Source organism: Hydra vulgaris, chromosome 13 (genome assembly GCF_038396675.1).
Source record: "Hydra vulgaris chromosome 13, alternate assembly HydraT2T_AEP".
NCBI lineage: Eukaryota > Metazoa > Cnidaria > Hydrozoa > Anthoathecata > Hydridae > Hydra > Hydra vulgaris.
The window spans coordinates 515,000-530,000 of NC_088932.1; the positions used below are offsets into that span (position 1 = coordinate 515,000).

Here is a 15,001-nt window from a genome sequence, read left to right on the forward strand (position 1 = left end):
ATAATAAATGCAAACCCTGAGCTTATAATTAAAGACATTTAAAAAAATTTAAATGAGAAAACAGATAAGGAGTGCAAGTTTTTCGAAACAGCAGAAGATGTGCCAGATCTTCAAGATCTTGATATACATAGGAATAATTTGATAATATTTGATGATTTACAATTAGCAAAACAAAATAAGTGTGAAAAATATTATTTAAGAGAAAGACATAGTAATGTAGATTTTTTCTATCTTGCACAAAGTTATTTTATGCTACCTAGGCAAACTATATGAGAAAATACAAATTTTATTTGTTTACTTCCACAAGATTCAAAGAATTTAAATTGCATTTATAATGATCATGTTTCAAGTGATGTGCCAAACGATGAGTTTAAATTTTTTTTTAAGAAAGCTTGGTCAGAACCTCATGGATTTGTTATTATAGATCCTTCTTCTAAAAGAGAATATGGAAAATATAGAAGTGGATTAAATTGTTTCTATATACCAACTTGTTAGTTTTGAAAATTACGAAAAAAGCAAATATTATCTTCTATATAAAAAAAACAAAAATGACTTGTATAAATATAGGCGGAAATAGCAGTATTATAACAACTACGTTTCCTCCTGTTATTTCATATAGACAAGATAAAGAATATGAAATGGCTATGGTTAGTTTAGAGACATATTACAGTTTTCCTAATATCGATTCTTCAAACAGCAATATTAGATATAGTACAGATATTACAGCAACTTGGATTGATATAAACATTCCAGGATGATGTTACGAGATTACTGATATAAATAATTATATTGTATTTGCTATGACTATAAATGTTAGCAATGCTTCAGGAGATGCAAATATTTTAATCGAATCAAATAATATTACATTAAAACAGTTTTAAATATTGCATCTGGTTTTACAGTTGATTTTACAACTCCAAACTCAATTAGATCTGTTTTAGGTTTTAATAGTCAAGTATTTTCATCAGGTTCATATCAATCAACTGATATTGTAAACATATTGAGAGTTAACATTATAAGATTAACAAGTGATATAATAGGAGCATCATTTGTAAATGGAGGAACAGATAACGTTATATATTCAATTTTTCCAACTGTATGTCCTGGATATAAATTTATTCAAGAGCAGTATAACGTAACTTTCTTACTAGTGACACTAAGAACAATATCAAAAATGGAAATTTAAGTGATTGATAAAAATGGGAATCCTTTAAATATACGAAGATAAGAAGTGACCATTAGATTTCATATAAGAGAAGTAAAATAATTTTTCGAAAAAATAACAAAACATTATTTTTCGCAATATGAAATGAGTAAATATACTAATATTAAAATAAAATTTTCGCAAGGGCAATTAGAAAAACTTAAAAAAGAAATTGAAGATGGTTATGGAGCTAGTATTAAATTATCACATTAAGATCTTAATGGCGACCGTGTATTAGCTGTAACAAAAACACAATTAAATAGAGTTAAAAGAGCATATGAAAAAGGTACGGGTTTAATAATTAATTTAAGTAAAACACAATTAGAACACAATTCTCAAATAGAGGGATTATTTATTGGTGCACTTTTTCCTATACTTGGTACAGCTGGAAAATTTTTAATATCAAGCGTTGTTCCAGTTCTTGCAACAGGTTTATTAACAGCAGCTGGATCAGCTATGGTTGATAAAATTGCTGGAAGGGGTAGTGTATACTTAAAAAAGAATGGACAAGGAGTTAAAATGACAGCTGCAGGATCTGGTTTATATTTGAGACCATGGGGTAAAGGAGGTTCTGTAGGTAATAGATTGTACTTATGTAGTGGAAATGAATATACATCAACAGAATCAGGTTTATTATTAAGACCAAAATCACCATTTGTTAATATTCCATTTTTAAATATGATTTTTTTAAAATCTTTTTTTACTTATATAAAATAGAGTTGAGCTTCCTAAAATATTTGTTCATTCTAAGGTACACAAAAATTTAGAGCATCCTTCAGTATTAATTAATGAGAATAAATATGAAATATTTGCACAACACGAAATTACAACAAAATCTCTATCACATCAACATATTTTTTTAAAAGTTTGGTGTTGTAGTTAATGAAGGTGTTTCGTTAGTTTCACTAAAAGAAGAACTTAAATTAAAAATGCTAAGTTTACAAAAATCTGTAATATCAGAAAATGTTAATGATATTATAATAAATATTGTTAATAATTCTGATTCTGATGTATTAATTAAAAATGGAGATATTTTATGTTTTGTTAATTTATTGTAAATATTTATAAAAAAATATTTTTAATTATGAAAATGGAATATAATATATATTCAAATATCCATGCACAGAGTGCACATGATAATAAAACTTTTGATAAAATATATCCAAATCTTCCAAATGCACCTGATCAAGAAAGTAAGATTATTACTGCACATGCTTATCGTCTAAACACAATTAATGAGATTAAAAGAAAAAATAGAGCGTGGGAGAGAAAAGAGAAATATCCTGAGTAAAAAGAGAGCTGTAAAAATAATTTTAGCAATTGATAATGCATTACTAGCAAGCACTATGGCACTAGGAAATATTGGAATTGGCTTATTAGCAACAATAATTGCAGCACCAGTAGTCATTGCATGTGAAGGTGCAGCATTAGGAGCAGGTGTCATTAATAGGAGGGTAAGGTAATAAAAAATTAAATTTAAAAGCATAAAAGCATGAAAAGATTAAAGTACTTGCTGATTCAAAACTATATACAATAAGTGGTTTTATTTCTAATGCTCTAGTAGATGGAAGTATAGATGAAAATGAATTTAAACTAACACTTAGTGAACTTGAAATATTTAAAGTCATGCTTAAACAAATTAGAACAAATACAAAAGAATTAATTGATGAACAAACTAAAGAATGAATAATTAAACAAGGAAGAGATGATGCAATTAATATACTCAAAAGTAGACTTAGTAAAAATATAGATGTAAAAACACAAGATAATTTATTAAAATAAAGCGTAAAACACAACACAAATATTTACGTCGTCTTTTTTATATTTCTAATAAAAAAAAACAAAATGTCATTTCTAAAAATTGAAGGTCCTAAAAAAGGAGATAAAATTGTTAAATAATCCCTAGATCTTAAAAAAGAATACATAATAATAGTTTATATGAAAAGATGTGTAAAACTAATTTACAGTTAGACTTAGAAAAATTGCCATTAAATGATGAAATAAAGGAAAACATAAATAAATTGCAAGATCAAGCTAATAAACTTGCACTCACTTTTTCAAATTCTTATTCTGAAAAAATGTCTGAGCAAGCAAGTAGAGAAATAATGAAAACTAAATCTAAAGAACTATCACCCTCTTTATTATCTAAGAATCTATATTAATAGTAAAAATCTACAGATACTACATTTTGAATACATTCTAAAGATAATATATTATATATTGGAAAAACACCAATACATAATAATGATGATGATATAATTATTGATGATGAAACATATTATGGTACTCCTGAACTTTAAGGGTTAATAACAAAGTTTAATCCTAATAAGGAAATATATAGTGAAGAAGACCTTAAAAATTTCGAGATATATTAATACAAACAGATGCAATTACTTCTGAAAACTCATACAAACCAAGTTGTTAAGAGATATAAAAAGAAACATGTTATGAGAAGAAGTGGTATAATCGAAAGTATAAGAGATTTATTTAAACGAATAAAAACGTCAAATGTAACAGGATTATCATGAGCTATGTTGAAGAAGTTGGCTGCTAGTGATTTAGTAAAAACTGCAATAACTGCTGCTAAATCAGCAGGAAAATAACTTTCAACATCAGCGATAGAAGCTGCTAGAAATGCTGCAGTTAAAAAAGAAAAACAAATAATTGATAAAGCATACTCAAAAATAGTTTCACAGCCTGCTACTAATAAAAAAATTGATGAAATAACTTCAAATTTGGTTGGATCTAATAATCTAATTAATAATGGATTGAATGATCTAATGAAATCTGGATCTAAAAGATCTAAAAAAAATAGTAACAATAGAGGTAACAACAAATATAAATAAAGATTTAAGAATTGCCAATAAATTTTTTTTTTTTTTATATTGTATATAAAAAAAACAAAATAACAACTTCTGAAATATTAAATTTTACAGAAATGCCAACTGTGGATAATGGAATTGAAAGACTTGAATTCCATGAATATGAACCAATAGCTCGTACAAATCTAAATATTCCTGGAGAAATAAGAGTCGACGTTTTGACACAAGATATTTACACACTTCCATCTGAAGCTTATCTCTTATTTGAAGGACAACTTGTTAAATATGCTGATGGAACAGCTTACGCCAACACAGATGCAGTGACGCTGAAAAATAATGGTATTATGCATTTATTTAGTCAAATATCATATCAATTATCAAACCAAGAAGTAGAAGCTGTTTATCATTCAAGTCAAGCAACTACAATGTTAGGAAAGCTTAAATACCCAAGCGACTTTAAATTAGCGCAAGGATTAAATCAATTGTGGTATAAAGATTCTGCAACAACAGCAGTACTTGCCGATAATTCATTCTTTGCAGTGAGACAAGTATACATAATTCAGAAATTAACTACAAAGGGAACATTTTTATTTTGTGTACCTTTAAAGCACATTTTCGGATTCTGTGAAAATTGCAACAAAGTTATTTATGGATTTAAACATAAACTAACTCTTGTAAGAAAAAGTGATAATGACACAATTTTTAAGCTTGCTACTGTAGCTGATCCAAAAGTTAATTTTAATAAAATATCATAATTTATACCACATGTGTTACCAGCAGATGCAGAAAGGTTTAAACTTTTTAATCGAGTTGTATCAAAAACGAACATTCCAGTATGTTATCGTCAGCGTCAGTGTGATACTATATCTGTTTAACAATCTACTTTATTTTCTTGGGAAGTGTGCACAAGGATAGGTACTGAAAGACCAAGATACGTTATTATTGCATTTCAAACAAATAAAAGTGGAGACCAAAATGGTAATGTTTTATTATTTGATCATTGTGACGTGAAAAATATCTTCATTTCTCTTAATCCTGAAAGATATCCTGCTGTTGATTATAATTTATCATTCCCAAATCAGCAATTTTTAAGAGCTTATAGAGATGCGGCTGTTTTTAATGGAAAACTTTATGGAATGAATGAAATGATCACACAAAGTAATATAAATCCTTCTGACTATAAAAATTTATACTCAGTTTTTGTTTTTGATGTTAATAAAAAATCAGAAAAATTATTATCAGGTTCGGTAAAAATAAAAATTCCAGCAACATTTAATACAGCTGTTCCAGCAGGTACTGTAGCAGTTGTCGTTACAATATCTGATAAAATTTTACAACTGCAATCAGACGGAAGAAACTTTTATTCTGTTTATTAAATTTTTTGAAAATTAATTAAAATTTTTTCTTTGTATATTAAAAGAATGAAATATACAAAGAAAAGTTGAAAAAATTTATTAGAAGAAAATAACATTTCAAAAACATTGACAATATCGCTGCATTGATAATGGGTTATTAAATAAAGAATCAATTATGACTCAAGTAAAAGAAGTAAATAATAAAAGACCAGTTGGTAGACCTAGAATAAATCCAGTGAAAGAAACAAATGAGAAAAAAACAATTTCCAAGCCTAGAATACATTGTGAAAAACAAGAAAAAATTATAGATCCAAAATGTAAAAGATTAAGAACAATTAAGAAAAAACCAGTCACTGTTGAATTAACAAACATAGACCCTAGAGAAATTAAAAAATATGTATCATTATATAGTGCTATGCGTGAAACTAAGAATGGGTGGAGGTATCTTGAATTACGTGATGGGAAAGTTGATAATGGATTTAAGATTGAAATATTAAAATCTGAAAAAATAAATTCTAAAAAAGATGCTTAAAATACATTTATATGTGCTTTGAAAATATTTTTAATAAAAAAAAAACTTGTCATATAAAAGAAATGGAAAATATACTAGATGAGCCTATTCCAGCTATGTCACCTTTGGAAATTTTAATTCCTACACCTTTTGTATATAGAACATTGACAATTACAAAAGAGCAGGAGATTGCAAAATATCGAAATACTACTTATTGTTAAATAAGTAATGGAGGATGGGGATGTATTTAAAAATCAGAATAAACAAAAAAAATATAAGATTTAAAAAAAAAAATTATTTCATGAAAATGAAATTAAAAAAAACTTCTTGTTGTATAAAAATGGAAAACAAAAATGTCAGAGAATTACAACAAATCGCAAAAAATTGAATATTATTACAGAATGAGAAAAAGTGATCTCATAAGAGCGTTACAATCTACATCAGTCACCAGAGAAATAAATTAGACGAACATATTCCGGATATACCATCTTCAACAATTTTAACTCCTACACCTTTTATTGCAACTAATACAGCAATATCTCAAAAAGAATCGAGTATTACATATAATTCTATTGCAGATTGGATTACGTCTGTTACTGATACAATTAAAAAAACAGCTAATGAAAAGATTGAAGCATTAAAATCTAAAGTAGTAGAGTTGTACAATAGAATTAGAAAACCAATAAAAAAAAGGGATAGAAGGTTACGATGCTTTATCCTTCATAAATGCTGCTAAAAGTAGCGTTATTAAAGTACTAAAATAAAATAAAAATTTAAAAGTTTTATTAGTTTTCTAATGTGAAATGGAGCGTACTGATATTAAAACAGGAGAAACTGTAATCACAACTGCTCCATTTAGAACAAATAATCAAGTAGTATGAGAATCAACAGATTTAGTAATTATGAAATATCAAAGCAGAAAATTTTAGAATCATTATCATTATATCAACAGGCAGGATCAGGCTGGAAATTTGTTTCTGTTAAAAATATGGATATAAATATTATTGAGTATAATCCTATTAAAGCTAAATCATACAATGCACTTGATAAAAATTTACCAACTAAAAATGCCATAATTAATATAAAAAATGAAGATAATCAATGTTTTAAGTGGTGTGTTGCTAGAGCATTAAATCTTAAAGATAAAAATTCTGAAAGAGTAAATAAAAAGCTTAAAAATCAAGCTAAAAAAATAAACTGGGATAAAATAGAATTTCTAGTATCTTTAAAATACACAATTTGAGAAGAACAATACAAATATCAGTGTCAATGTATATGGTTATGAAAATTCAGAAGTTCATATTTTGCAAGTATCAAAAAATAATGATTGCAAATATTTATGAGATTTACTATTAATTTCAAATAATGTTATTAATTGTTACTCTTTAATAAAAAGTTTAAGCAGATTACTTTCATCACAAACATCTAATAAACTTTGTAAAAAATACTATTGTGGAAATTGCTTATTAGGATTTAATACTGAAAAATCTTTATCTAATCATAAACCTTACTTCCACCACCAAACTTAACAATGCAATTTATTAATCACAATAAATCAATGAGAACTCCGTTTGTAGTATATGCAGACTTGTGAATGTGTTATCAAGCCAATTAACACCAAATCGGAATGTAAACCAAATTGGAATGAATCTTTTACTAAACAATATCAAAACATGTTCCAAGTTCATTCTGTTAATATATTAAATGTTTTGATGAAAATTTTGATCAAGGTAAATTAGTCACATTTACTGCAAGAAGTGAAACAGATGATGTTACATAAAAATTTGTTGACAGTTTAAAAGAAGATATCTAAAAAATTTATAACAAGATTAAATTTTCAAAATGGATGATATTTACTGATAAAAATAATGATGATTTTAATGCTGCAATATTATGCCAAAATTTGTAGAAAAAAACTTGAAAATGATAAAGTACGTAACCACTGCCACAGTGTTATAAAATGGGTTCTTACCTTGACTTTCTGACCCGAGAAAACCCTTTTGTGGAATGATAGCCCACACTATGGGGATCACTTGGATATAAGTATTAAAATCAGATTACAACGTCCTGGCAAGTTATTGATGTTTAAATTTTCTGAATTTATTGATTACACACACATTCGAAATGACAACTTGTTTTGCATTTTTACAGTAAGATATAATTTTAAATTCAAGTAAACAAACATACTTTAGCATAAAGAGCATTATGTTTTATGAAAACATAAAAAAAAGTTGAAAAATTAAAAGATATCAAGAAGATAAGCTTCCTTTATTACCAAACAAATATAATATATTTTTATTCTTCTGTTTTTCTGTTTAACTTTTCATAAAAATTATTTTTAACTGTGAAAATAAGACAGTTTTTAAATTTCGGGAAAATTTCGGGAAAATAAAAATTTCGGGAAAAGGCATGATTTATTTACTTTATTCACGAGAGCAAAACTGCGCACATCTAATTTTACAAAAAAATGCCGAATACAGCAAAAAACCACCAAGACTGCAGGAAAACTGTCTGGTTTCTTTGCTTCAGTAAATGTCAGAGGGAACTGACACATTTTCCTAAAAGAAAAATGCCAAACAATACTCAATGAGAGGATCGATTTTAGTAATGACAAAGTTCCACTTGGAATTTGTGAAAAGTGTCGTTCTTGTTTAAGAAGAAAGGATTCTGGAGAACACATCAATCTCCCATCACTTTACAATTTTGAGACTATAAAAATTCGACCTCAAACTAGAGACACACAATGTGACTGTTTGATTTGTTCTGTTGGAAAACTGAGAAATAATGGTCAACAGAAAACTCAGCTTTTGCAGAGCTCAGCACAAAATACTCCATCTTCAACTGTCCAAAAACGATGCTCTGACTGTTTTTCAATTATTGGAAGAGGATTACCTCATCATTGCACAAAGGGCACTTTGCGAAATAACCTTGTTGCTGTTGCAACCAAGGATCCTGTTGCATCTGAACGAGTTGCTGCTCTTGTTGTTTCAAGTAAGGATTCTTCTCCACATGGCACTGTTCGATTGTGTCAACCACAAGGTGGAAGAATGCTTCCAATAATGCCAGGTAAAAGTTTAACTTTCATGAAAAGATATTTTAGAAATTTCGAAATTAAACAATATCTGCATTTATTTTAGGTTCCTCATCAGCTAGAAAACTATTTCCTCCAAACCCATCAACTAGTATAAAAGAACTTGTTCAAGTTCAGGCAAACACAGGGCTTTCAAACAATGGCATCAAGAGACTAGCTGCTACAATTAATCAGTCAACTTCACAACATATTGTTGAGAAAAACTATGCTGTAAAATTTGATGCAGTTAGTAAGCAGCTTTCTCACCATTTCACGAGTTCATTGATTAAAGATCATGCTGGATGTGGAAGGACTGTCATTCATTGCAAGGACTTCAAAGAGCTTAAAAATGAACTCATTTCTATGAGAAGCACATCAAACAATCATATTGTGAAAGTTGGAATTGACGGTGGGGGAGGATTCCTGAAAGTAAGCCTTGGAATTATTGAATTAAATCGTGAACCTATCACTCTCCCAGCAAAACTCAATTACACAAACAAGTTTTTCAAGGAAACTGGAGTTAAGCGGCAACTTATTATTGCTGTCTCTGAAGACCTGCAAGAAAACTACTCAAATGTGTCTCAAATTTTCGAATTGATCAATATGAGAGACCAAGATTTTGTTTTGTCCTGTGACCTAAAACTGGCAAATATAATTTGTGGTCTCCAAGCACACTCAAGTGCACACCCCTGCACCTGGTGTTTGGACTTCATACCACCAATGAAGTTGCATCTCCTTATTGGTGTTTTTAATCATCTCTTTGCTGCCCTACTAAAAGTTTTCCCTCAAGGAACTCTTTGGACTGATTCACTGCACATTAAACAACAGCCTTATCATGAAGGGCATTTTGCAGGAAATGAGTGCAGGAAGCTGCTAAAAAATATTGATCTTCTTCAATCTATTGTCGAGAAACACTCATGCTATGCTGCAATACCATTAGTTGATGTATTTCGAAAATTCAATGCAGTAGTGTCTGCCTGTTTTGGATGCGTTCTTGATCCAAGTTATGTACAAAAAATTGAAGCTTTCAGAGTGGCTTATGTGGCACTGTAAAATGTTTCTGTGACACCCAAGGTTCATGCTGTATTTTTTCATGTGAAAGATTTCATTGACAAACACGGCCAAGCTCTCGGACTTTACTCAGAACAAGCAACAGAGGCAATGCATCACAACTTTCAAGTGCATTGGCAAAGGTACAAACGACCTAACCATCATCCTGAATACAGTAAAAAGTTGCAATGCTGCCTTGTGGACTTTAATAGTAAACATTGTTTGTGAAAAGAGCCATTTTAAAATGATTTTTTCTTGTATTAGAATATTTATTTTAAAGCATAGTTTTCATTTTAGATACACGATAAACTCTCAGAATATGTCTTTTTGTTTCCCTAGTTCATATTTATTGGAATAACCTATATTTTGTACTATATTCTGTCGGTTTTTGACGGAAAACTCAAAATTATGGTTTATGTCGGTTAAAACTGAAATTTGGTTTCTTAAAAAAAAAAAAAAAAAAAAAAATCTTGTCGGTAAAATTTGTTTTTTTCATTTTCATCCCCCCCCCCACCCCACGTCTTTGTCGTTCGGTACGGCCCTGTCAATAACTTGCCAGGACGTTGTAATCTGATTTTAATACTTATATCCAAGTGATCCCCATAGTGTGGGCTATCATTCCACAAAAGGGTTTTCTCGGGTCAGAAAGTCAAGGTTAGAATCCATTTTATAACACTGTGCTGTCATATAACTGGAAAATATTGAGGTGCTGCTCATCAAGATGGTAATTTTAATTATAAAATTCCAAGATTCTTTCCAGTACTATTTTACAATTTATCTGGATATGATTGTCACTTATTTATAAAGAAATTATTAGGAAGAAAGTCGAGTTGCATATCAAACAATGAAGAAAAGTATATAAGCTTTTTTATAGAAATTAAAGTTGGTGAGTTTATTAAAGAGGGTAAGAAAGTTGAAATTAAGCGTGAAATTCGTTTCTTAGTTAAAGATTTATGGATGATAGTTTAGATGAATTATCAAAGAATTTAGCAGAAGACCAGTGCAAAAATATAGGAAAATTATATTCTGGTAAAAAATTAGATTAGTTACTAAGAAAAAGGGTATATTCATATGATTGGGTTGATTTTATTATTAGATTTAATGAGACACAATTAACACAAAAGAATCATTCTTTTCAAAATTAAACGCTGAAGATATAAGTGATGATGATTACTCACATGCCCAAATTGTATGGAAAGAGTTTAATTGCAAAGCATTTAGAGATTATCATGATTTGTACAATATTTCAAATGTGCTTTTATTAGATGACGTCTTTGAAAATTTTAGAGATCTTTGTATTACAAATTATGATTCAGACCCTGCTTGATACTATACAGCACCATAATTAACTTGGGGTGCAGCTTTGAAGATAACAAAAATAAAATTAGAATTGCTGAGTGATTATGATATTATACTGGTGATAAAGAAAGGAACATGCGGAGGTATTAGTATGATATCTAATAGATCAGGTACATCTAATAATAAGTATATGGGTGATAAGTATGATCAAAACAAACAATCGACATATATACAGTATCTAGATCCTTATAATTTATATTGGTGGGCAATGAGTAAACCACTACCTACATATCATTTTAAATATATGGATGAAGATGAGTTGATGAAATGGAAATCAATTCCATGTATACTGGAAGTCTATTTAGATTACCCTGAATATCTACATGATGATCCTAATAATTATCCACTTGCACTTAAAAGAATAACCATTGATGGTGTTGAAAAAATAGTTCCTAATTTAAATAATAAGAAAAATTATTCTAGTCATTATGAAAATTTTAAATTGCATGAAAGATTAGGATTAAAGATTACTAAAAGTCATTGAGGTATAAAGTTTCAAGAAAGAGCGGGGTTAATTAAATACATTAAACTAAATACAGATCTAAAGGCAAAAGCAACTAATAATTTCGAAAAAGACTTTTTTAAACTAATGAATAATACAGTATTTGGAAAATATTGAAAACAGAGTTGATATTAGATTAGTAACAGGCAGAAATATAGCTATTAAATTAGCATCGAAATCTAAATTTGAAAGTGGAACAATATTTGATGAAAACTTAATAGCGATACATATGAAAAGAACAAAACTAGAATATAACAAACCAATTTACTTGGGTATGTGTATAATAGATTTAAGCAAAACACTAATGTATGAATCTCACTATGATGATAAAGAGTAAAAATTCTGATCGAGCAAAACTATTATTCCCAGATACAGATTCTTTAGCATAGGAAATAAAAACAGAATACATTTATGCAGATATAGCTAATGGTATTAAAAGCAAATTTGATACAAGTGAATTTGATAAAAATCATCCTGCAATTAAAAAGGTAGGTTTTAAAGTTGGTGCTAATAAGAAAGTAATAGGAATGTTTAAAGATGAAGCAAAAGGAGCACAAATTGAAGAATTTGTAGGACTCAGATCCAAGTTGTATTTATTCAAAGCAAACGGAGTAGTAAAGAAAAAATGTAAGAGAGTTAAAAAAAGTGTTGTTGAAAAATATATAACACACGAAAATTACAAAGATTGTTTATTTAAAAATAGAGATTATATTAGAAAAATGAATGTCATAAGATCCCATTTACATGAAATTTACACAGAAGAGGTAAATAGAGTAGCATAAAGCACAGAAGATGATCATTGAATTATTTTAGAAGATTGTAATAACTATTAATCATTAAGAAATAGCATTATATTGAGGCATTGAATTTAAAAATTATCAAACATAAGTTCATATGACTTAGAAATATCAACTGTACTTATACTTCTCAAATATTTTCTCGCCAAAAAAATAATGGCACAAATAAGAAAAATTTCCAAATTTAGATAAAAAAAATTAGTTTTCAATATTTAGTTGGGCGGCCCTTTGCTAGAATAACTGCTTGCAGACGTCGAGGCATGGATTCCACTACAAATTTGGTTTCTACTGGAGTTATTTTCTCCTTGCTTCAACTATGGCTGTTTTAGATCAATTTTTCTTCTGTAAGCTTAATCTCCAATTTTTTGGTGTAGAAGTTACCACAAATGCTCAATAGGATTAAGGTCAGGGGACTGGGCAGGCCGTTTCATCACATTAAATATCATTCTTTTGAACATATTCATTTGTTGTTATGGCAGAATGTTTTGGGCTATTGTCTTGTTGAAAGACGAAGTTATTTCGGAAACTAAACTTACGAGTAGAGGGTTTCAAATTTTGCTTTAAAATGTCAATATACGAATTGGCGTTCATTGTTGATTTCAATTCAACTTGTCAGCTCCTCACCATGCCATCGATCTCCACACCTTGACATTTTCACCACCGTGTTTTACTGGTCATGTCATACTACTCAATTTGTATACCTCGCCTTGTTTTCGCCAAATTTTTTGCTTGACTTGTAAAATAATATTTCTATCAATGGCAGCAGATGTTTTTCATTTACGGCCTCTTTCTGCTATATCAGTTGAAGTTCCATTAAAACTACACTTTTTTATAATGTTGAATAGGAATTCCAGTCTGCTTGTTATTCTCTGTCGGTCTTACCATTATTTACCAAATCTACAAGAAATTTTCTTTTAGAAATTGTCCAAGTTTTTTTTTAAACAACGCACATTTTGCTATAAGTTAATCAATTTTATTCAATTAATCAAAACTCATGAGTTACATATATATTTTATGTGTTACATATGCAAATATCTTAGGAGTTATATATGTAAATACAGTTTTAGACTTTTAAAAAACTTTTTTTTTTATATTTAAATATAGTTTTTGACTTCTTAAATTTTATTTTTTTTCCACAAAAGTTCAAAAAATACTAAATAAAATTTCTGTGCCAATATATATTTTGCTTCCAATATAACACCGGTGCGCTTTTAGTGTTCTTTAAAACAATAATCCTTTGGTAAAATCATGCGCAAGTACATGTAAAAATCTTCATAATAGTAGTACTCTTTGATGTACATTTAAACTATTTACAGTTTTTAAAAAGCATGAGTGAACGGGTAAGTTAAAATGAAAAAACTTTTAAAAATTTGCTTGCGAAATTTATTTTTTTGCTTACTGCATATTTTTGCTTTACTTATATATATATATATATATATATATATATATATATATATATATATATATATATATATATATATATATAATATATATATATATATATATATATATATATATATATATTACAATATTGTGCAAATTAATTGCATCAAAATCAAAAACAATAAAATCCCAGGACTTTTTAAGTTTTTTTTTCTCCAATATAATAAAAACTTATACACTAATATTTAGAGTGTCCTCAGTGCTGCTATGACTTTCTGCACATTATTCTACCAACTTTTTAAAATTTTTTGGATTTCCGGGTCATCAAACTAAGTCTGAAGGATAGTGGTGGGAACCTTAGTTTTAGTTAGACAGTCATGTTATCGCAGTCTTTTTTTTTTAAATTGCCAACAGATTCTCAATTGAATTGAGATCTGGGGAGTTGTTAGGCTATTTAAGTGTTTTAATGTTAATTTCTACCGTGAATTTCTTGACTCATTTTGGATGTATGTCATGTGGCTAAATCCTGCTGCAATGTTCCGTTTCCATTTGGAAACACTTTTGACATTTCTGGAATTAAATATGTTTGCAAAATCTCAACATAAGTATCAGAGTTCGCCATGCCAATAACTGGGTAGAGTGCTCCTTAAAGTGCAATTTGACCTGCCATCAATAAATAAACAAGTTAACAATTATCAAGTCTCTTTAATTTAATATCTTCAGTTTTTCAAAATAGTTTGATTATATGAACATAATAAATAAAATAACTGTAAATTTAACAACTACATTTTATCTTATCCTTTTCCATTTTTCTTTAGTCCACATTTTGCATTCCTTTGCCTTCAAAAGACACTTCTTCTTAATAGCATCTGTAAGTAATGGTTTTTTAGAAGGTTTTATGGCAAATCTTTTAATAGTTATCAACCTCCTCCGCACAGTATTTAGGCA

General features: G+C 28.5%; 2 protein-coding genes across 2 annotated transcripts; both read left to right on the top strand.

Moving 5' to 3' along the window:
• The first annotated feature begins 4,142 nt into the window (after window positions 1-4,142).
• LOC136090387 (uncharacterized) lies at window positions 4,143-4,781 on the top strand. Its single transcript, XM_065816998.1, has one exon. The coding sequence runs from the start codon at window positions 4,143-4,145 to the stop codon at window positions 4,779-4,781; it is 639 nt and encodes a 212-aa protein (XP_065673070.1).
• A 10-nt stretch (window positions 4,782-4,791) lies between these two features.
• On the top strand, window positions 4,792-5,402 carry LOC136090388 (uncharacterized). The gene is made up of 2 exons (XM_065816999.1): window positions 4,792-4,816; window positions 4,927-5,402. Exons 1-2 carry the CDS (start codon window positions 4,792-4,794, stop codon window positions 5,400-5,402), a joined length of 501 nt encoding a protein of 166 aa, XP_065673071.1.
• The last annotated feature ends 9,599 nt before the right edge of the window (window positions 5,403-15,001 follow it).